This window comes from Cygnus olor, chromosome 4 (genome assembly GCF_009769625.2).
Source record: "Cygnus olor isolate bCygOlo1 chromosome 4, bCygOlo1.pri.v2, whole genome shotgun sequence".
Classification (NCBI taxonomy): Eukaryota; Metazoa; Chordata; class Aves; order Anseriformes; family Anatidae; genus Cygnus; species Cygnus olor.
Window position 1 is genome coordinate 21,370,597 of NC_049172.1, and position 25,439 is coordinate 21,396,035.

The 25,439-nt window shown below is 37.7% G+C and overlaps 1 protein-coding gene across 1 annotated transcript in view; it reads right to left on the reverse strand.

The window, feature by feature from the left end:
* TENM3 (teneurin transmembrane protein 3) overlaps positions 1-25,439 on the reverse strand; it is a 1,331,063-nt gene that overhangs the window by 37,944 nt on the left and 1,267,680 nt on the right. The window contains 6 exon segments of the mRNA XM_040554455.1: positions 5,413-5,662; positions 8,686-8,829; positions 9,411-9,678; positions 16,671-16,932; positions 17,328-17,447; positions 18,498-18,714. Coding sequence (XP_040410389.1) covers positions 5,413-5,662; positions 8,686-8,829; positions 9,411-9,678; positions 16,671-16,932; positions 17,328-17,447; positions 18,498-18,714 — 1,261 coding nt within the window.

A 25,439-nucleotide genomic window follows, 5' to 3' on the forward strand; every position in this document is an offset into this window, starting at 1 on the left:
GCCGACCTAGACTAGTCATCCTTTCGGGACAGAAAATTCGATTTTTTCTATGATGCTGTAATTAGAGACAGTTCTCAACGCCATAATAGGCCACATCAAAACAGTGGAGTCTTAGAACTAGTGTTGACTGAAACCTTGGCTCAGTTTCAAACTTTGCAGCATGACCCCAACCCTAGCTTACACTTTGTTGCCGTTATCATCCTATCCGTTTTATTATAATTTACATAAGGCTGCTAGGGTGCACGGTTTATATAATTCATAAACAGATAAGGCAGAGTTCGTATTATTAGTTCACAGGCAAGAGATAAGACATCCTTCATAAGTATTTGTTTAATCCACTGCTTTCAAAGACGTGATATGCATGATTTAACGCATTAGGAAATGTCATCTTTTCCACCAGAACGCCGAGCGGAGCTTTTCCATTCTCCTTAACACAGAGTCATATTTCAAACAACTGTACACATCGGCACAAAACCACTAACTATGCCAACACAGTCTTTATTACAGTGAAAATATATATTGCTAACCATTTTCCCAGAAACGTACACTTTGCCTCTCCACTGGTGCTACATAATTGAGAATTACTGTCTTTTCTCCCCTGCTGGTGAAAAAACCTACCCTGGAGAGTACCTTTTGGGTTGATATATTACGACGTAGAAACTTAACCCACCGCAGTTAGGATTCCTGACCTAATTTACGGCATGAAGAACTAAAATAAGGTCATGTAAACACAGGAGGTAATTTCAGATGCTCTCCTAATGGATTGAATCAGTGTCAGAACAGTCAGTTCCACTTCTGATGTTTGCAAAAGCGCTGCTGAAACCTATCTACCAGTCTTGGTGATATCCAAACATCTGTTCGCAGAACACTGTACTTCACATTTTGTAAATACATAACTGTGCTAATGTAACACATTTTTATGTACTGCCACTTGGAAAAAGCAACAAGAGACCAACAGGAACAACTTGTGAACAAACGATGCCTTTTAGCAGGGACAGATTTTTATAGCTCTCCAATTACAAAAACACAGAAAAATGTGTTGCATAAATAGGATTTTCTTTGGTTTTAAGAGTTTAAACATGTTGGTGCAGAAGGAAGAAATCAAGTGAAGCAGACTAATGAAATCAAATACACAGTGATTAGCACCTCTTAAAAAGCCCTGCTACGGAGCTGAATGTTATACAGCATGTCTGAAAACAATTAAGTGGAGCCTTAACTCAAATTTCTGTCTGTTAGAAACTTGTTATTGCCAATGCACTAAATAGTTTAAAGGTATTCTCTGAACCTTAATTTACAAAGAGATCATTTATATGTTCACTATGTAGTGTACAAATTATTTATATCTCCATGGGCTGCAAATTAAATTATACCCATTTATATGATTACTCTGGTCTTTAACAAACTTTGCAGACATTTCACATATAAACACATAGCAAAATGTGAATTAAATTTTATTTAATTGTAATTTAAAATAAAGTCCTTTCTTATGCTACTATAATCTAAATTAAGGTACTTTTCTTCAACTCATTTAACATTGCCTAAACCGTATTTTTCAGTTGTTGGAATAAAGAGTCACCAATTCAATAACTAAATGATTTATACCTAATGTTATTTTTTTTTAATTTCTAAAAAAGAATTTTTAAAGCTGCTCTCTTCATATATATGAAAACATTTATGTTTTAATAAATTCCAACAAAAATGATACAGCTCTTCTTAGTCAGGATGAGTTCTGGTAATAAGTAGTGCATCCGTATTAAAAAATACAGATGACAATTTAAGGATATTTTCTCATTTTATCCAAAAAAATCCCAACAACCCTGAGGTTTGGGAGCGCATAGGATATTATTATTGAATCAATATAAACTCTCCAATTTGTCTTAAGTAATGTCTAATGGTTTCTTTCTGAGAAAATATAGCTAGCTTAACTTTGGTATTTCTTTTCAAGAGAAGGTCAGAAAACTGAGGTAGCTTTAGCTGTTAGGAACAAACCACCAATTCTCTGGAGCAAGGCACAATCTGAGGAACTAGATCACTGTCCACTGAAAACCATGTTTCCTAGCCAGAAGACATTTATGCACACTATGCAGACCTCTAAAATAGCACAGGGTTAAGTATCCAACACCTGCAAAACTGCAGAGATTCTTCTATTTCATTGTGGCTTGAAACAACGTTAAGGCTCTGCCTTCTACCAATAACAACAAGAAAAGAGAAGTAAAATGCAGAGCCAGTGACTTCTCGGCTCATTCAGTATTGCCAGGTTGCTGCACAGGGCTCTGGAAAACAAGCGGTTACATGCCAACACAGGGTCCAATAAAGACAAACGACTACAAATTAACTTGTTCTATCTGCACTTCATCAACAGTGCTTATGATTTAAAGCACACACACACGTGCATATGTGAGCACAGCTTAAGCCTTTTCAATGACCAGACCTTGCACATTTTCACATTCCTGTTTTTGGTTTTCTTAATGCAAAATGGTAAAATGTTAGAAAAACTTACTTGTAAGTGCTGCCTACTATTTAGTTGCTGTCATGATCTGTTTCTCATTGCTTTATCTTGCTTATGCTGTTCTTTTAAATCCTCAGCTGTCAGATTGCTTGCATTACTCTCCATGAAGAATTTAAAAAAAACACTACTCTTCCTGCTCTGGCCCTGATCTATACTCTCTCATTCAATGTATGCCATCTAAACCATATGCCCTCAAAGCTGTTTTTAGGTCTAAGAAAACTTTCTTCTGTCTCTCTACAGACTCTGCAGGATATCGCCATAGCCTACAAGTGACCTCCTTGTCTTCAAAGTCCTTCTAAAAATTACTTCCATGAATGCCTATCAGCATTAATCAGCCATAGGCAGCAGGGTGTATAAAGACATCAGCTCAGCTTTCAGACTAAAAAAACGTTAGGTCACTGGTACATTAGAGAATAAATTCGACCTGCAGTGTCTCCCTAATTTAGAGCACAGGCTCCTTGAGGTGGGAGACTTGCTCTCTGTGCTGAACCACCATGTCTGTAGGTGAAGAAAGGTGAATGCTTGAGCAGATAACAGCTCTCAGCTAGTATTTAGTGCTTGTCGTCTGTTTTACCTGGTGAATGCATATTTTGCCAGGCAAAAGAAGCTATTTTGTCTCGCAGTGTATCCTCAAGATGGGGGAACCCATGGCCACAGGACCTGGTGGACGCTCAAAGTTTACGTGTTTAAAAGATGTCAGATAAATCAATAGAACGAAGAGCTGTCAGGGGATATTCAACATAAAGGTACACTTGTGGCTTAAGAAGTCCCTGAGCAGCAAAACCCTAAGAGTTTTCACACTGGGAAAATGTCCTGTGATGGGAGAGAAAACTCAGACTCAAGTAGACCATGTTGGGCTGCACACTGGGCTCAACACCTCCCTGCCTGCTGGCTCCACGACCACTGCTGCAGTGCTCATTGTCCATGGTCTTCAAGGCATCTGCCTACCTCAGGAGGAACCCCCACTTTGTAGCTGCTACACAAGCCTATGAAGATGCTGTTACCCTAATTTGTGCAGTATGATTACAATGTCACTGTCTGGAGCTTATGCACATGTACATGAATAAAGGAGAAAAGCTCCAATGTTTGCCCTCACCAAATTGTTTCTGAAAGGCCACAGCTGAGACTGTGACCACAGCTCTGCTGGAGGTAAGAGAGGCCGTCACCACTAAATCACAGCAAAACACACCTCGTTGTACATCAGCTCCTTAATCCCGTTTGTCCATTCCAAATTCCCATTTTCAGTATTACTCTGTATTCCACCCATTAGTCAGACAATGTCTTTTACAGCTGTAATCACAGCTTTGTGTTATCACAAGGGATTTCTTCTAAAAGTGGTGCAACAAATGCAAATTAAACTTAATAATGAAATCTAAAATTATCAGATTACCTCAGAGTCACACCTGGAAGATAACTTCAAACCAGTCAGACTATGCATCACCTCCCATTTCTGACTATTAGCAGTGATGCAAACATCTTATTTAGTCATGGAATTTTTTGCCTAACCCATTTGAAACAATTTTTTGAACATAAAACCTGTCCTTATAAAGAAGGTTCAGACTTAAGTCAATTTAAAAAATCTGGGCTAAAGGAGAACTGAGATATGACTCTCCTTGTTGAAAAATGAAGAAGGAAAAGGGTTGACAGCAAAAAAGGAGCGAAAGAGACCCTGCAGGGCTGCTGAGCCCTGTACTTAGCAAGTCTGACACAAAGTCTTGCAGGGCTTCATGTATCCAACAAGGCTTTAGCATAACGTGTTTTTGTCTCCTTTTCAGTGACAGCTGCTGTGGCAAAGCACTTCTAAGCATCCACCTTCCTCGCCTCTGTTCTTGCCACTATTGTACCTATGCCAGGACAGATGAATGCTGCACTACAACCCCTCTGATTACTCTTGTTTCTGTGACAAGCCTTATGGAATCTTCACAGAATTCAAAATCTGAACTGTTGGAGTCTTGTTATTACGTGACAATTTCAGCTTTCATTACTAAGAAAAGTTCACATTTAAACAAAAGCGTCTGTTTAATGTGAGCTTGAAAAGGCTCAGCATCAAAAGGCTAATGAAATGAACCCACTTTATACTTCTGTAATTTCTACTTCTATAATACTTCTATTAGTTATATGCTGTTCTCACTGTATTTGGGGGATCTGACTAATGAATGAGTTTTGATAGAAACAGCGGAAGTGTGAGCAAAGGAACAGGAGCAAGAAGGCATGAAGGGATAGTGCAGGAGGGCACATACAAGCATAAAAAGAAGCCTGGCTGTGGACAGAGAGTGATGAGAAAATAGGAACTTGTATCCGAAAGGACGATGCAGCCTGACAGCTGACATAACTAAAACATATGAACTCATTATTTTTGAAAAATACTCCTCTTTCCTAATAATACATCTCAGAAAGGACTTGTCCATTATAAGCATTCATTTGCTAAAAAAGAAAAAAGAACAGTTAGAAATATAGAAATCTTCTGTAAGAAATGCTTACCTATGTCTAAAATCTTTATTTCTTGGTGGGAGCAAGTAAAAAAGAACAGAAAAACATTATTAGAAAAATATTCAGAAAGGGCGTTAGAAGATGAAAAGAAGGCAACATTTAAATCTATCATTAGTGAAGAGGTCCACTCACGTTGACTATGTAGGTTCACTCTTTAAACCCACAGAATAATTACTCTGGGAAGACCAAATTCTCACAGCTTGCATTTACAGAGTTAAGGTATTTTACCATGGTAAATTTTAATCATTTCAGTTTTAAATACTATTTCCAACCTGTTAAAATTTTTGAATCCACTTCTTTGCTTCAAAAGCGTTTGGAAGCTCTAACTTACACAAGATCAGAAATCCATTCCATACTTCTGTTTGCATCAGTAATTCACAACTCTAAAGGTCCAAGATGTGAGTAAAACATACCTTAGCTCCAGAACACTAGTTACATTTCCAGATGGAAATATCCGCCGAACATAGTTGAAATCCCCAATGTAAAGACTTCCATCTATCCCACAAGCTAAGGCAACTGGAGCCAGTAGTTTATTACCATCAGCTTGACCGTTACAACTTGGACAGGAGATGCTGCGTCTTCTTCCATTGCCCATGATGCTACTGACAACTGGGGGTTGCTGAGATATAAATTGATTTTCACCATTTCCTTTGTAGAGGATTCCTGGCAGATAATATAAAAACCACAGAATAACAACAACAACAATAAAGTTTATAAAAACCTTGAATGTATGTACATGAGATGATACATAGATATTCTGAATATCTCTTTTTATTTGAGTAATATAGTTTAATGGACTTTTAATTGTTTCAGCACCACATTTTTTCTCACTACAAGTAACAGAACTTAGTTATGAACCACAAATGTTTTAATAAAGTCACAAATACACTAAAACACACACAAAACATTAAATTATCTTGTCCAAAAAATGTAGTAAAAATGCATTTTAAATTTCTGTTTAGAAATTCTCCAGAAATAACTGAAATTCTACCTGTGTATATATCATTAAAAAGGAAAAAAATGTATTTGCAAATTGCATCTCTAATGCCCTACTATAACTAATTATGACTATGATGTCAAATGTAATCTAAAGCAGATTACTACTGCAAATTGTAAAGATTAACTAAACAGTTACTTCTAAAAATTGGAGATTGCTTCAATCTTACATTATAAAATGCTCTTTACTCAGCTCACAATAAAAATCTATCTCTGGCAATAAAGTCTGCCTCAATACCATGTCTGCAGTTATAGGCAGTTATCAAAAATGTCAAAAAAAAAAAAATGTGGTGCCAGGCCAACCTGTCTCTTAAACTTAATTCTGCTTTGAGGCATGAAAGGAACAGTAATTTTGTAAAGACAAAGCAATGTGCCAGCAGTATTTTTCTTCCTTATAGCCTCCATAGGAAATCTGAGAAGAAAAATGCATGCTTTATGTCAAATCTTCAGTTTGGAAAAAATGTTTGAATTTACAGCATGTTAAAATGTTGCCAAATTCTTCTTGTATTATAGACCTCAATGAATCCATCAAGGTGTACTCTACCAATGGTCAGGTGTTATGGTTGTACTCATAAGTCACAATTTACCTTTCCGTGGTATAATCCATGTAAACCACGTGTCACTTTGTACTTTACAGTGATAAATGCTTTATCAATTGTCCATACAGTTTCAAAGGCAATTTGGGGCTGAGGGATACATTTGTCTTTTGAGGTGCTTAGAGGAAATTTAAGACGCGTTTCTCTTTCAGTCCTCATCTCAAAAATGCACTCTTTATACTAAAAGATATGAGGAAAAAAACACTTTGCCCTTTAAATGCTTTAGGTGGCTTCACTATTTTTTAATGTTATAAAATTTGGGAGATTATAAACATAAAACCAATAAACATGATCAAATTGGGAAGAATGAAAATGGTTTGTGGAAACTTAACGACAAGTAATCTAAATAAGTAATCTAAATCAAAAGAAGGAGAATGTATTTTTCATGAATAGTCAAAGCCAGAATGCATTAGCAGTATACGAAATCCCCTCTCCTATGATTACATCATTTATGACAATCATGGAACCATAATTTTGCCTGAAATAGCTGAGTTCTATAATTTTCATCAGAGGAATTCTACAAGTCAGCACAGTGCACTATTGCATCTGATTTATTCTATCATTACCTTGAAAAATTGGTCCTTCACATTTCTCCTCTATTATCACAGACTAAGAGATGCACGTTAGACTATTTACTGCAGTAGCTTAGGATGTCCGTACAAACAGTGTCTGCACTCTCTTCTGAATAAATTTCTCCAGCTCACCCACTTTGCCATTACAACTCTCCACTTCGTTTATTCAATTAGACACACGTCACTTTGAAAAGTCATTACTTGTCAAATGTACTCTTGAAAATAATTTAAAGCCACCACCAATTCAACTTGTGAACAGAATCAATCTTATATATATATATATTTATATATATATATATATATATATATATATATTTAGAATTGTAGCTATTTACATTTTTAGATGAATTACCTTTCAGGAATTTGCTCTTTTCCCCACCCACTTTTAAATTAGGTACAATGACACCTTTCCCTTTATTTGGTTACCTTGTTTTTCTACTAGCCAGAAGCAAGGCTTTTAGGTGATGATTAGCATATCACAGCAAATAAACTGATGCACTAGCAGGAGACCTCTGAGGGACACTGGGTACCACAGAAGTGATGTTCTTCCCACTGAATTACTTTTGGGTACCTCCTTTCCATAAAAATTGAGTGCAACCAACTCCCACCATAAGACATGCAACTTTGTCTACTTCTCCTTTCTTACACACTTCTAGCCAAATTTTTACGCATTTCCTCCTGTTCAGTGTTCAGCTGTTGTTTCCTTAGCATGGCACCCACCTGGTAGTTACTGAGAGACACACTGGACAAATCGACCTTGATGCCAAGGCACGGTCCTTGTTAAATGTGTCTGCTCCTCATCTTTTCACTGAGATTAAAGAGGACTTGCTCACTGGCAACTGGAATCTGTCCTGATAATAGGAGCATAAGGAGCCTTCATTGGCTGAAGGCACTGTCATTTGTCACCTGTAATGTGTCGAGCTGACCACGCATCCTGGGGAGGATGTACGTCAGGGAAGGGTTTAAATGAGAGGACAGTGGAAACGACTGCTCATCCTCCAGAATAGATTGTAACCATGCACTAAATGCTCCCATCAGCAGTCATGCTGTGGCTGGGGATATCATGACCTGAAGGGGAAAATCTCCAATATAAATGAAGGCTTTAAAACTGGGAGTGGAGACCTCTTGGTTTGGCAGGAATGCCTGCTATTGCCATTTAATTTTTAATCATTGTGAAAAAGCATTCAAGATCCTGCTACCATACATCCAGCTAGCGCCAATAACAATGGTGACATCTACAATTGCTTTAGAAACAGTGTCTCCTTAGCATCACTTAATTTTTTGGGGGTGGTTTCTTTGGAGAACATATCCAACATAGAATGACACAGTTAGATGCAGTTATTAATGCGTACGTATTCGTAGGAGGAAGCAAAGCATTTATCACATGCAAAGCATTCTGTAATTTCCCTTTTTTAAAATAGGGAAGCAAACATTTGAAAAGCTAAAATGAGACGACTAAGGTGTGGGGCAGTTGAGAGGCAGTTGAGTATTAAAATTAGGAAGAGGAAGCTTAACTCCTTACCATTCTGAACGTCCAAGACATGGTGTTTATCCAATGTCCAGCCACCCATGTTAGAGGCATCCAGTTCATAGCCTTGCAAAATTGCAGTCCGCTTTTCCCAGAGAGTCAGATCCAAGCAAGACTCATATTCGTAGCCTACAGACACTGAAAAAAACAGTACATTTCCTCATTAAATATAGAAACTTGTTCAGATGAATAGTTTAAAGAATGTAATTTCCTAAACTGTGTATGTTCTGCTCTCCCAGGCTACCTAAAAATCCCTACGGCTTCCTTAGATGTATTGAAAATACTAAACAGAATTTCAAAATACTTTAAAAAGTAATCTTGGGTTATTAAAATAATCTTAGTTATTAAAAAGAATTAGAAGAGGACAGGTAGAGAAGAAACCTGTTCTGTGAATTATGTCAGAATGCTATTGTGCTCTAAAGTACGGGGAATGCACAGACTGAACACCATACCATATTATTAGGCTGAGGATTACTCATGGGTAAGAACTACAAGTGAAAAATGACAGTGGTCTCTTTTTCCTTTTGAAGCATGCTTTTCTCATAATGTAAAGTTTAGATTTGGGTTGTTTAATATACTTTACTATCCACCATTATTTCTCATCTTATTACGCTAAACATTTTCTGATTAATGGATACAGGTATTTCAGATGTGTTTCTCTATTTTCAAGACAATAGCAAAAATGCAAAAAATCCCAAACCTTTGCTTAACACACATACCAACAGCTTCAGATAATCCATAGACTCTCTGGTTGTAGGCATCAGTTTTATCCCATATGAAAGTGTAAGCCAGATTTGGAGATGCGGGGAACCATTTCTGGAAAAGCCTTCCCACCACTGCCACCATAAGATGAACTTTCATTAGATTAAACGGTATAACAGATTGGGTCATAGTGATCTTAAGAACAGATTTATATCCTGCAGCCCTGGAGCTTAAGTATGATAACTTCAGATCAGTTCCTGGTATTGTCGTTTCTTCATGAAGTACCTACACATTGGCAAGAAAAAAGGCAACATGTGAATGATCTGGAAATTAAGCGTAACAATGCAAATATTGTAAAAGGGGGCTTGATATGATGCTACACAACAATCCATTATGAAGTATCATCTAAATCTGGCCTTCATTTAATATGTAAAATAAAAACAAATGAAGAACAGTATTTTACTTTTTTTTTTTTTCCCAGAATAGCAAAGTCTAACATCTTTGTTATACTAAAGCTGCTTAGTTCATACATTCTGCTGAAGGATTTCAAAGACGTCTCCTTTATTTTAATGGGTGGAGGTATGGAGAAGAGGAGAGTATGCCTTCCCAAATGCTTTTTCCAAAACCAGCAGAAAAGCATCTTCTACCTAAGTGTAAACAGCCCCCTCTTGCGCTGCCATCCATATCCTAACTATGGATACATAATAAAGACAAAAGAGCCTCAAAACACTGCAGAGCTTCAGATTTAGGTTAGGATGTCTAATTGCTCCTGAAGTTCACATGGTAATAGTGCAATACAGGAAGGACTTTTAGGTGGTTTATTATTTGCATTGTCTGTGGATTGTAAATACTTTAAACCAGAGTATTCTTCCATTTATTTCACTGAGATAAGTAGGATGCCTCAGGGAAAGCTTCTCCATATTTCCTGATCAATATTCACTACTCAGACATCAGCTCACCACTTTCTCATTTCAGAGAGGTGCAATGATTCAATTTTATTTTTAAAAGGTTCCTCCCCCATCTACCTTGTCTTTGCCTCTGAGCTGGGGAGCTTTAGTGGGTGATGGATGGATGTGGAAGGTTTCTGCGTAACGTGGATGAAGACAGCCAATACTGTCCTATACCTCAGTTGGGACATAAAACTGTATTAGAATCATGTCCCTAAACACTGAGAGCCAGCACTTCAGCTGCACAGCTACCAACCATCCTTGCTTATTGAAAATAAGGAAAAAGAAGTATCTAGACACATTTATAAACATAATGTTTCTGGGCGTGGAATAGAGGGCAAAGGATGCTGAATCACAAGCCCAGAGCCTTTGTGGTGTCAAAGGAGTACTCCTGGGGAAGTACCTTTGGAAAGCTGTATTTTACCTACCTGTCTCCTGGTCCTGAACTCTGAAGACCAAACACTAATTAGTATCAGTAGAAAGCAGACTTCAGGGAGAGAACAAATATCCCTGACATTAAGCTTGAGACTTCAGTGTGATCAAAAGCTGGCTACTTATGAAGTGCTATGTTAGCTCAGGATTTCTGTAGCTCAGGTTTTCTCCAGCGTTCTCTATGCTAGAGAATCCTCAGACGCTGCTTTTAAACAATTGACTGGGTTGAACAGAATCAAAATATGTGGTTCTGTGGTCCTGAGGAGGGCAACAGATGATACAACATTACCTATGTTAGCACTACCGCTGGTATATAGATTTGTATACTATTAATTGTATTTGCCTCCTTCCCCTTAACAACAGCAGCAACAAATCAGAAATAGTATTTTGGCTCATGGTCTGGCATGAATGGTTACTAAAATCTGATATGTGTAGGGATATGACTCTTCACCTCCAGCAAGGCTGTAACAGAGCTGTGGGAAATAAAGGAAGCATTGGAAGACACCAGACAAATGAAATTCTTAATTCTCAATCTTTGAAAGTTTCTTTTTCTCCCCACCAACAACCTGGCATCACTGAAATGATGAGCAGTACCATCACCTGGAAGGAGGTAAGTTGTATCAATTCTGTTTGAAAATCTAGTCTGCTCTCCCTCAGTCCAATATACACACAGTATCTAAGCCAGATGAGAAGAAAATCTTTTCTGCACAAACAAAACTCTCTAGAGAGAAAAGCAATTGTGAACATGTTCATTTTCTAAGACTTTGAAGGAACAACACAAAACACCAATGAACAAAAGACAAATTCCTCCTCAAGACATCAGCGGGACTCTCATCTACTGCACATTAAATCTGGTCTAACAGATGGAGTTCTCCATAAGCAAGAGGAGAAAAAGAAATAATACACTTGTAATAGGACACAATTTAATGGCCTTGACTGGGCTCCTGTTAAGGCCACTGTTTCTTTTACAACTTTAACTGTGGAAGAGCAGTGTTAAACACTTAGGTGGTCTTCTGATACTCTTGCCTGAGATAACAGACAATAAAGAGGACACCTTGAAGTTTCAATTTCCAAGAAATTCCACTGTGTATTTGGATTACTATCAAATTAGAAAGTAGGACACGCAGTTCTCAGCGAGGTTTAAAACAAAAAAACCACGAACCCCTATTATTAGTTTCTGCAGAAGCCTCAAACATCTGCTGGAAATCCGACTTATAACTTCCTTCTTTCCATAAAATATTCCCTGTAGTAACTTATTTTCTTGCAAACTTTAGAAATCTAGAGGTAAGGTTATGCATCTCAATCTCACTCCTAGAATCAAGCATTACAAAGAGAATTAAACAGTTTAATGTTCATCTGAAACGTTAAATCATCAGGCACAGCAGAGAGCATCCTATGGGAGCCATGACAACATATCAATTGTAAAGCAATCAGGAAAGTCACTGGGTATAAAAGTCACATCAGGAATCGCCAGCAGAACCAATCTGTCTGTACTTTACCTTTTCCTGACAGAGTATCAAACTACCTCCAGAAATGTTGACACCCTGCGGGGACTGAGTTATAGCCCCCCCACCACATTCGAACGGTTGACATTTTATTTACGGATGATCAAGCTTCTTGGGAGGAAAGCTGTGAGATACTTAACCTACAGGACTGAGATAAGGGTCACCTCAATTTTCACAAAGACAGAGTTTGCTCTCCTCAAAGTTCAAGTGGGTGACTGAGTCACATAAATTGTGCAGGACTCCTCATCTCTTGTGGCCAGAAGGACTAAAGCTGTCCAGGCTCTGGAATGCCTTCCTGCTCCACAATATGATGCAATTCAGGTGGCATGCTATGATAGTATTAAGAACCCTGAACTGGGAATTTACACTCAATTAGGGGGAAAATTGCCTGCTGTATTGCCAAGTATTTTTGTCAAATGACCAACTTCAATAGAGGATTTGAGAAAAAAATTCACAAATGAGTGCAAACTTGAAGTCCTAGCATCAGAAAAAGGTTCTTTGCAGAGATGTAAGGAGCTGCACTGCTGTAACATCATCGTGGTTTGAGAGGGATAAAGATGGCATGTTTAGACACAGGTAGGTATTGGCAACTACTATTATTACACAAAGCTTGAGACCAAAGAATACTAAAATTACACTTTAAGCAGAAGCTGAAGCTGCTCATTTCAAGATGGAAAAATCTTTTCCTTTTAAAAAAAAACAAATTCCCTTAGAATTGAGGCTCTTAAATGAACTTATGAAGAGATAACCCTGGGTTAACAATATAAAGCAAGGAGAAATGAAAAGGGGCAAAGATGCTTGTTTTTTATAGAGTTAAAGCATTGTTGAGATACCACTGAGAAGGATGGAAAAAAACCATACAGGCTAAAACATAAACAGGCTAAACATAACATACATCAGGCTAAAAATGTATCAGTAAAAGCATAAACCAAGAGGCACATATAAAGTCTAAAACAGAAAACAAAGAGAAGAAAATTAGATAAACTGCTGGAAAACAAGGACACTTAAATGGAAATATTTAGCTCGATGAAGTAACCTTCATTGTCTTCTCAGTACAAATTCAGAGTTTACAGATTAAGCTAAGTGAAACCAGGATATACCATCTATATAAGACTGAAATATCTAGGCGTCCTATTAGACTGCAAGGTTTAATGAAAAAATAGGTTAATTTATTTGGTGAAAACATGGACATCTTGACGTTACAAACATAATAATTTTATTAAGTTTCTGAGGCCCCTATTTTACCCTTAATTCTTCTGGGTGAAGAAATTTTGCCAATTTCCGCTGTATAGTATTGCCAGTAGTAAAACAGAGTCAGAGAAGAAGAAAAAAAAAAAGTGTGCAATCTTGAACTGTTTTGACAAAACTCATCCACAGTTCACCCAGGCAACACTGGAATTAAACCAAAGCATCTACTCTCACTAATTGGTCCCCTAACAATATAGGTCTCCAAACCTGCCTTGGTCCCTTAATCATGCAGGTCACACTCCACAGACGCAGTCAAAGCCACTTCCCTCTAAACACATATAAGCATACAATTTGAAAGAATACTTCTCAGTCTTCATTCACCTACACACTTGAGGTGATGGAAGCAAGCTGCTCAGGACCTGCAGAAGGCATCTTGGAGCCTTGCAAGCATATGTAACAGTGAATAATGGAAGTGTGGGATAAGGAAAGCCACAAAAACTCAGTTTCAGAACTGAACTCATTGAGTTGTGAGTTTTCAGAACTCATTGTGACTCACATGTGGGTTTCTGCCAGACCACACTGCAATATGTGGCATAGAGACATTTATTATATTAGGAAAAAGACAGCAATGATATTACCTAATACGTATAAGCAGCTCCAGCGCAACCTGATCTCCCTCATCTGCATGCAGTTTAACTTCTCGTTCCATGCTGGCTAATCTCAGCTACTTAAGTCTAGGCAGAGCATGCTAACTTGCAATTGGAAGTGGATAAAAAATTATGCCTAGAGTAGTCCAAATTTAGTTAACATGTATTTATTATCATCCATCTTGAGTAATGATCTGCTGGGTCTGTGATCACCTCTCCACCTACTGCATTCTTTGTTTCCCCGTACTTGTCCTCTTTTTTCAGTTTTCTTTTGTGCTGCTTCTTCGGCACAGACTTTAATTCCCCCTCTGATCATTTTGGGATTCATAAGCCACTAAGTACACTCTTTTGGAAACATTATCTCCAAGGGATGATGAAGCACTTCAAGAGATGATGATGATTATAGCAGCACATCATTTTCTCCTGTATGTGACAGTGAGTGCTGTCACACTGCACCAACGGGGTGACTGATGCTGACTGCAAGACAAGGGAAACGCTTTCTTTTCCTATGCCTTCAGCCAGCCTCCCATGCTGTAAACTGGCATCACCCTCTTTTAAATGAGAAGATTTATAGCAGTTCCTCTGGAGCTGAACAGGCAGTTTTTAATGGAATCTGAAGCTGCTCATCTTTTATCAGATTGGTGAATTTTTTGGGAGACAGACTTGTGCATGAAGTGTTTCTGAGGGGAATATGACCCTAAAGAGCACTTCCCAGGCACGGCTGTGCAGCTCCCACCTGCTGAAGCAGGGCATTACATATGTCTGATGAACCAAGTATATCAAAGAAAATACTTCTTGATTTTTTTACACAGTACAGGAAATTTTTTTGCATACACAGCAACACTACTTTTTTTCCCTCATCAGAAATCACCCATTAGCACCTAGTATTCAAGGAGAATATGACCTTTTCTTCTGGTTGGTTTTGCAAGGAAATCAGACTGAGCCACTACTCCTGTCTACCAGATCTCCCACCCTTTGAATTTGGTAGCAAATCTAAACCAAATCCGAAACAATAGTAGAAATCACTAAGATAACTCAGTTCCTTTAGATTTTAGAAAAACAACAACAACAACACAATAACAACAACAAAAAAAACAAACAAAACCCAACCAAACAAAAAATCCCACACCCAACAGCAACCATATAAAAATAAAAATTAAAAAAAAGATTTGGGTAGGGAAGTTAGTATCCAAATTGGCACTTCCATGAGAAAGAGGCTAAATGCAGTCAGTGGGGGAAGGACTGGACATGGCAGACAGCTGCAATTATAGCAGTGGGAATTAGTTGGAATCCAGACTTCATTAGTCCCACTGCTCTCAAAATGACTTTTTTTCTGACATTTTTCTATTATTACTTTTTCTTGATTTATACACCATCTATCTAAGCCATTTGCCATCACTTCAGGAACTGAATCTATCATATGTTGCCAAAACAAGTAAATCAGAGCTGTTTTTCAGTGGACTGTGTTTTGCAAATCCTTTCTTTTAATTGACTTGCAACTAACAACGGCACGGAAAGAAAGGATAAAAGCAACAATTTCCTAGCATGGTCTTGATTTGTATGACTGTTTAGTTGTAATTTCCTTACATCTTTACTTTTAACCTGCTCCTTCCATGAACTGCTTAATGATTTTGCTTTTTTCTTAAAAGCTCTGTAAACTTTTGAATACATTTTCTATATTTCCCACGAAGATGCAAGGATATTTCTTAGTGAATGTGAAAAAGAATGCCCTATGTAATTATGGCATTGTGAGGGTGGGAGAGAGAGGAAGAGAGAGAAGGAGGAAGGAGAAAGAGTGCTGTTTCAGTAGGAAACGTTTTATCAGAAATCAATACTGAAATAAGTTTTATCAGAAATCAATAACGACATAAATACTACTTGAAACACAACTCTGCTTTAAGAGTTGAGGAAGACTACATTAGTGATCAGTTATCTGAAATAACACAACCTATGATAGAAAAAAAACATTCCAGTCGCAGCTCTTTCAGCAGCAAACAAGGTTTTGATATTGTTAAGTTTTACTTTGGACATCACAAGCTCTGAGGATGTACATTAGCACACATGCTCATTGCCTTGTAAGCCTGTCCTTAGCATTAAAAACAGAGAATTTTTCAGTATAAAAAGAAGTAGGAGTGTTATGCTCTCTATTAAACATAAATGATAAATTGAACTGTATGAGTTTTTTTGACACAATGGAAAAACACATTTCATTTTCTGTTTTGAAGTACATTTCTAACAAGAGGGCAGTCTAAGAAGTTTGATGTGCTACAGTGTGTCCATTTTGATGGGCCAGTGCCTGATTGATGAAGACATTCTGTCCTTTTAATGATGCAAACAGATACAAAACCAGACACTGGCGTGCACCAAGTTTTCTTAGATTTTTTAAAAATTAAATTTTAAAAATTATCACATTGAATAAATAAATCGGTCTAAAAATAACCACATTGCAAATTCTTAGCAGAATTATTTATTTAAAAACAATTAATTTACACTCTTTTCACTATAGTTACTTAATTCTAGCCTAAGATAAAATGCTACTTGTTTGTAATAGACTTTACCTGTGTCTCTGGGATGATAGGACTATCTTCAGGAGAAATTCTAAAGAAGGTAGATAAAGGCGATGACAGAATAATGGGGTTTGGCCTTACGAATCCACTCAGGTCACAACTAGGAATGTCATTTTCTTCCTTTTTCATGACCAGGGTATCCATGACATAAAAGACATTCCAGGGAATCCACACTGTGTGATACTGCGTCAGGAACGGCGATCGCTCAAACACCAGTGTGAGAGAGGCACCACCATTCGCTACCAAGTCAAACCTAGAAAAAAATAGGGGCAGCTGTTGAGCAAATTCCCACAGCCATCCACAGCCTCCATTTTACTGATTGATTCTTCACCCTATTGTACTGATCTGAAGAAAGAATAGCTCTACTGGGAACAATGGAGAAATCAATTAAATTACATTACATAATACTGCACTAAGAGAATGGAGAATTTGGGATGCTGCATTTAAATTCAACAAGGCCTTCTACTTCCAAATTATATATATGGTAAGTTTATATTTATTTGAAGAATGTACAAAGTACAGTGTTGCTTAACCACTTTTTCAGGTCTACTGTTTCCATTATTTAATTACTGTTTTATTTTTACCAGCAGTTCTTTATTTATGTATTTACTGTCTTGATGTCTTAGAAGCGCTTCAAAGTGTACTCACATTCCATCTTGGCGAGTGATTGTATATCCATAGTCTGGGTAGTGTAAAAAGGAGACGTTGACCCCAATGAGTGGAGTTCCATCAGCAGTTAATACCTGGCCTCTTATGACAGATGCAAGGCTGTGAAAAAATATCAAATTACAAATCTATTTTATTTTTTTTTTTAGTTCTCTTTTGAATGAACAATAGCTAGCACAGCAAACAACATACATCTCGGCATGGTATCAACTCTAATTAACAAAATCACTCCTGAGCCTTCAACCCATCTACAAATTCACATAATTGACATTGTATAAACACTTACCTCAACATCTACAGATTATCATTTTGTTTTAATTTGGTTGAGTTTACTTTGGTTCATTTTGTATGAACTCTGTACTGAGTTACTAAGCGCAGTAATACACTGAAGAATTTTAAGAACTTATAATCTCTAGATGTTCTGTAAGTCATACCTCTGGCAGGTTCTTAAAGAAAAATGTACTTTTCAATTAGTATCAAAGCAATCTGTAAAACTGCAGGGACTACAAAGTACAAAATTTAAAAGAGCAATAAGGAACATTTGTGCAACAACTTTTAATCAACTGCTGTGCCCAAACACATTAATGCTGTTAAATTACTGCAAACGCAGTGGTTCTAGTGTAAATCATCTTCTTTCACTCAGTGAGATCCGAGACACCTGCTTCCTGTTACTGGTTTATTTTCAGGTCATTACTGCTTCGCAGAGCACCAGTCAAATAGTTTATGCAATTATACTGTCGTGCACTTAACAGTTCTATTACATTAATTCATAATTTATATTATTTAGTGAGCTCAGTTTAAAAAGTGTAGCTTTGCTTTTCCTTCTAAAGTGTTTTCATTGCTTTGATATACTTCCAACTGTGCTAGCCCAAATCAACTGGTTAAATAAAGATTTATTTAATCATTAATAAAGTGCCCTGTTAGAATACAGGTACTATGTACGGCAAACACCTGCTGCAACCTAGTGGCACTGGCAATTTGAATTTTTTAGGAAATGAGATGAAATAAGCAATCTGATATATTAAGAGAAAATGTCTTTGTTGAAAGTCCACTCCATTAAATTTGCAATCACAGTGGATCTTCTCCTAGCATGCATCTCACATGCTCTTCAATTGCTTTTGTATTCATGAGTAAAGGATGAGTCACGCTCACCTCTTATTAAAAGGACTTTCCCCAGGTATGACATGAGTGCTGTCTGCTCCGATAAGAAAACTGATCCGATCATAAAATGCTTTGGCAGCTTGCTGAGATGGCGACTGTTGGCTTTGGCTGATAATATCTTGGGGATCAGGTAGCCCACGACAATAAGGCTGATTTTGGCAAGAACTCTGCAAACAGCAGTCAGGATCCATACAGTCAACCAGCCCATCTGTTGGCAGAAATTCACACAAATGAACAAACTCTTCCTCCTGCCCTTTTGTATGTGAATGAGTCAGCAAGCAGAGAGATTAAAAAAATTACATAGTATCAAAGAGTATAAATAATTAAGATTTTAATGAATTCACTTTAAATTAAAGAAAGGTAAGTTTGTTTCCACTTTAAATTAAAGAAATGTAAGTTTTTTCCACTGAGTTCTTAAACTCCCATGGAAATCCTAGCAAGCTAAATGCACTCAGGATCTTGCATAAATTAAATGTCTTTATTCGATACTTTTCTATAAACATGTGGAACAAACCAGAAAATGAAGGCAACTCAGGCTCTGCACACACTGCTAACTTATAAATATTAAACATTTTAGGTGGGTCTCAATAGCTTTTATCTGAGGTTATTTGGCTTGCTAGAGAAAAGAAACAAGTAACTCCCACTCTGCTGTTTTCCTGAACTTTTTAGCATATCTATGCTGCGAGTAGCTTTAAATATTTCACAACATTTATCAAGGTGAACTCCTTTATACTTTGGCAGAAAGGTTTTGTTGCTAGTGGCAAAGGCAATTTCCACAACTATTTTGCATGAAAATGTTTATGAGAACAAAATCTGTACTTAACATTTAGATTTTATTTTGAATAAAATGATGAGGAATACTGGCCACTATAAAAAGATTTAAACACATGGGTGCTTTTATGCTTATGTGTTAAAATATTCACATATAATGAGCATTAGATCTGTCACATCACTGGAAATCTAATTTGGTGAAAGATTAAAATCAAGATCAAATTGATAACTACTAATTTGTTGTAAGTAAAGTCGTAAGGAAAATGAGCCTGGAAATGTCAGCTACAGAAAATTTCCAGATGAATGTAATATGGTATCACATCGCTGATAATTGTTTCCCCAAAAGAACAGCAAGACTGAAATAGCTCAAACATTTTATTATTCCATTTATATTAGAGAGGGAGCCTGCTTGCTGCACTAAAATGAAAAATACACCAATGCAGCACTCTGAGGAAGCCTGCGACTGCTTCTCTCACAAAAGGATCTAGCTTTATAGTAAAACTTTCTGCAGGGAAAATTATCCATTTTTGTTCAATCATACGTTGAAAGAGTGTAAGTAAACAGAGATCTTCTAAAGGTATTCCTCTAAGAACTGCTGTGCTGTGTGGATTGGCTGGAAGACTGGCAAACAGTGAGGGGCCGGGATTTCTATTCTTTTGCACATCTAAAATTCCTATTTAACTCAGCCGACATTGAAGTCGGTTCAAGAAAAATAAAAGGGATGAAAAAATCCCTGTTAAGTATATCAAAGTTTAAACTTTTTTAAGAGAAAAGAAATATCATTGATTTTTCCTTGGGATGAGTGGTTGATACGCCTGGGAGTCGTGCTGCCATCCAGAGGGACCTTCCCAGGCTGGAGAAGCGGGCTGACAGGAACCTCATGAAGTTTGATAAAGAGAAGTGCAAAGTCCTGCACCTGGGAAGGAACAACCTCAGGCACTGGTACATGCTGGGGGGAAACAAGACGGAAACTGGCTTTGTGAAGACCTTGGGAGTCCTGGTGAACACCAAGTTGAACATGAGCCAGCAATGCACCCCATCAGCACCAAGGTGCTGATGACATACTGGGCTGTGTCAGAAAGAGGCCATACCTGGAGTGCTGGGTTCAGTTCAGGCTCTCCAGTACATGCAAGACATGGACATGAGACATGGACATGCTACAGCAAAGGGCCACAAAGATGATTAAGGGACCAGAACGCCTTGCCTAAGAGGAAAGGCTGAGAGAGCTGGGACTCTTCAGCCTGGAGAAGAGAAGGCTCGAGAGGGATCTCATCAATGCATATGAACACCTCATGGATGGTGCAAAGAAGATGGAGTCAAGCTCTTTTCAGTGGTGCCTAGCAAAAGGACCACAAGCAACGGGCAATGTTTGGAATACAGGAAATTCTGTTTAAACATCAGAAAAAATTTTTTACTGTGAATCACCAGACACTGCAACAGGTTGCCCAGGGAGGCTGTGCAGTCTGCATCCTTGGAGATGAACCCAATGGACAGAGCCCTGAGCGACCTGCCCTGGCTGACCCTGCTTTGAGCAGCGAGATTAGATGATATCCATAGGCCCTTCCAGCCTCAACTGGTCTGTGCTTCTTGTGATTTTCTAGTCTCACTCTTGTACAATGTGAAACCCCTTTCCAGCTGAAGCACTGAGCTCCCTTGCTGGTTTTAGCTCTAGAAGCTTGGATCAGTGTCAAAGCTGGGGGTACTGATGGTTAAAAGCATAGTTTTGGTTTTTTATATCTCTGTATGGTCTCCCAGGCAATATCTCATGCAGTTGCCAAAGAAATGCTCAAATTTAGTCATTCATCTTTGTTAGTTTATAAAAAGCAAATGTACATCTGGAGTACAGTCTGCAGGTCATAAAACTGCATGAGATTGACACCTTCTGAACTAATCAACTGGAAATGCATTTTTACAAGCCTCTCTGCTAACATCAATCAGAGAAAGAATCTCATTTTCACCAGCCAAGATATAGGGATACGCTGTTTGTTATTTTTCTGTGGAGTTTATCAGCAGCTTGCCCAGGCGAGTGACGGATGGTTATGAATCTGGCTCCTTATAACCTGAGCAAACATTTTTCATTCTTTCTCTGTACATATGTGGCTAGAGCTATCTAGTACCACTAAGTTGACTACTCTATTGCACTGTGTGAAGCAGAGTAAAATTTCCTTTCTGAAATAGCTCTGCAAAATATCGATGAATGCTGTTTAGCCTGAAAAATATAAGACTTATCTTAACACGAGCTTATCAGTTATATCACTCAAATGCAATAGGAAAATTATAAAGAAAATAGAAACTCTTATAGCCAACTGGACAATCATTATCAGTCTCAGGGGGCTATTTTGTTCCTTTTTTTTGTTCTAGATGTAAGTGGTGCTTCTATACACAGCAGACATAATGACTATTTTATTGTTTTCTTCCTCAAAACTAAAGTCTAGGTGTAAAAATCTCAACTAATGTTACTTTTCCCTTTGTACCAAAATGCACGGAATTGCAATGGAGGTGACAAAATTGCTTTTTTGTAGAGACTAATAAAAACAAAACAAAACAAAATTAAATGAGAAGAGTCAAGACATGATTCCTGTGTTTCTGATGTTTACAAAATAAGATGTATCAGTGGGCATGTTTACTTCTGAATGGAATTTGAAGTGTAGACTCCTGGAAGACAACATGTGGGACAAAACTCCAGGGCACAAGTTCTGCTAGTGCCAGGGGGAGGTCATGGCCAATGATCTACATAAATCACATTCTTGATAAGTAAGTCAACTGTGTAGTTAGGCAACACAGAATCTCCATAATGTGAAATTCAGTCCCTGCAAAGGAAGAGCCCAGTTTTGGAGCTGTGATGCTGGCCATCCCAGCATGATGGTTTCAGTGCCAGTGTCACATGAAGAGAAGAGGCTGGAATGGACAGAAAACTGTATTAACAAAACTCTGTTATCCTCATGTAGCTCAGTTTTAGGATGGGGTGTAACAAATTGACTCAATTATAGACAGCAAAAATGATTGCATGTAGGAGCAGCTGGTCAGAAAACCCACAAAAGCAGAAATAGCCCTTGATTTATTCCTAAGCAGCACACAAGTATCTTGTTCAATGTTACTACTGCAGTATCTCTGTAAACATACCTATACCATACTCAAATTACTCTGAGTTTGTACTACCCTGCGACAATGATTACTCTAAGCCAGCCATCCTAGCCTATGCAAGTATTTACAAAAGCACAGTAGTGTAGTGCTAAGTAGGCTTTGCTTTATAATAGTATTAATTTTAATTTTACTAATAAAAGAACATTAATAATCCTTTCAATTCTGCTGGTGGAAACCTTTAACTACTCTTAATAATTGGTTAGGAGCTTATAAAAAGCAAGCCTAACAAAGGAATCTGTTCAATAAAGACCCACCTAAACTAAAAAGTCAACAGCTTATTCTTCCTACAGTGATGACAAAACATGGCCCACTTTGTCAAAGTATAATAGTGACACATTTTTTGCCAAGTAAGGAAGTTAGGCTTCTTCCACCCACGGACAACTCTGACTTCTCTCCCCACAATGTCATTAAGAGTTTAATTCAGCCTAAGGTCTGCTTGTTGAAAACACATTCGTTGTGGATTGCTAAAATGTAAAGAAAATCCTGTAACAGACTACTCAAATCAAACACATGAAAAAATAAAGCAACTGTGATCCTTAAAGGGAAAGGAAATGATTTGCAGGACTCTCAAAAATCTGTATTAAAAGGAAGATGAGTAATTATCCTATCATATGTCAGTAGTATCTAGATGGGTGCTTTGATGCCATTAACGCATGAACATAACATGAAGAATTTTCCCATTGAGGTTGTTGGGATGCTCATGTTCATGGAATTTGAACAATCAGTCCAAGAAAGAGTTAAGAATCAGAGGAGCAGCAGACACTGTTATTAATGAATTATATTAATATATTACATATATTTTATCCAGTGTATGATGAAACATTAACATTAACCACAGTATCACAATTAGCTAACAACTAAGATAACTCCAATTATATTACCACTGAGCCTAGTGTGATGTTAATCAAGGTACCTGCAGTCATCAGTATAAATTCAGCAGAATTGCTCAGATAACCTAACGTCGCAGAGTAAACAAATACAACAGAGGCATCCGCGTGCCATCACCTGCAGCTGTCTGGAATCTGAATGGCTTGCCTGAGAGATCAGTAGGCTGATTGCACATATTCTTGGAAAGGGAAGAAACAGTGCTGCTCTTTCTGGGTGGGTTTCTGGTAAAAAGGACTTTCCTTTTCCAGTTTTGTTTGGTATGCTTCCAACTTTTAATTTAATTTGTTATATTCTAACACGGTTCCTCAGCCACTAATCAAGGATAGAAGCGAGTATGCTCCTTATTGAAGCATGCATATTAAAACTAAAATAAAGAAAGAGAACTGTCAGTGAAAAAGAGCGTTATAGGGGACAATCATAGCAAAACAACTGTTTGGCCAATCCCCTCCTCATACATAGCTGCATAACATCTGTAAAGGGAGTAATGAAAAAATTAAAGAGAAAAAAAGCAACAAATACTAGCAGTAGAGTATTATTTTTGCAATATTGTTCTTTCTTTCTGAACTTTAAGTCATCCTGTTAGATCCTTCTGCTACAATTCCTCATCCTGTTTCCCCTTTTCCTCACAAACACCTATTATTGTTTTCAGTCTGAAGGAGCATCTCTTTTTGTCTTGTTCTGTTTATGTGCATTCCTGTTCACCTTGCTCCTCTTCCTCCTACTGCTCTGTTATCTGCTGTTGACTCTCCCGCTCACTTTATGATACATAACGCCATTCTATTCTCCTTAACGCTTACAGAATCTGTTTTAGTCTGACCCTGGGCTTTCAACTTTTTTTCCTTTTTTTCCTACCATCTATCTTTTTCTCCTCCAGATTATGTTCTAACCTAGTTTTTCTTCCTCCTTGCTTTGTCTCTTTTCATGCTTGAAGATTTCTCTTTCTTCCTTATGTTCATAATCTCCCAGCCCACATGAACTTCATTCTTCGAACAGCACATCTCTGCATGGAAATGCTATGGATAACTCAGTCCTCTTGCTCCCTTCATACATGCAGAAATTCAGCTTCACACTAGCTCACTGTATGCCAGATTGCATCACATTCTTCAGGATCCTACGTTCACTCAAAATGTAAAATATTTAACAGAGAAGTGTAGTAAATCCAATGATATGTAAAGCAGTAAATAGCAGTACTCTTTTGACCATATTACTTTTTTTTTTTTCCTCAGGAAGTAAATGCTACTGTTGTTTATGTTTGTGATTTCTAAAATCCCAACTGCAATTGGGATACAAGAGCAAACAGCCAACCAACAATGACAAAGGAATACACAGACTTAAGCTGCAAAACAAAGTCCGCCATAGATGACGTTATCATCCAGAGTCCCTAATGGAGTTTGTTATCTCTGTTCTGGATCTGAAGGTGTTAAAAAAAAAAAAAAAAAAAGAGTTGATGAGAGAGGAGGATGGAAGAAAGAACAAAAGTATTATGCTGACCTAATATATGACTGCATTCACATTTAGTATTGTTTTTGTGTGTGATTCTGGAGTCATGCCAAAGTAACAGTCCCTCTCCCTTCCCCACCCTACATCGGTGATTGCAGATTGATTCCTTAAGTCAGCAGTCCTGCCTGTATCTTACCGCATATTGTTACCTGTCACCCAAGTGACAGACTGCAGAGAAGCAAGCCAAAAAAAAAAAAAAAGAACAGAAAAGACTTCTGGGAGTGTCCTGTCAATTATCTGAGTATTCACAGGCTATCTTTGTAGACTGGGCAAGCAATTGTTTCCAGCAATAGCATCATAGGTCAAAATGTAAAGTCCCTGTTTGGCCTTTCCTCTTAGGATAATTTCCTTGTGAGGTCACTGCAAACATGAACTCCTTCCTTTTTATTTCCTCCCCAGTACAGTTCACTAAGTTGAGATGACGCTTTATTCCACTACTAAAGAACACCGCAGAAACTCTAAGGTGACACCAATCATTTCCTAAGTACCTATCTCACCTGTCATAAGCATCTTGTGAGGCTTTGCTGATACGCCGTACAAAAGCAGCGCATACCTCAGTGTATTCTTACAGGCATGAGAGCTAGTAAAATGCGAGCATGGTTCTCATAGCAGCACTTTATCACCTGCCTG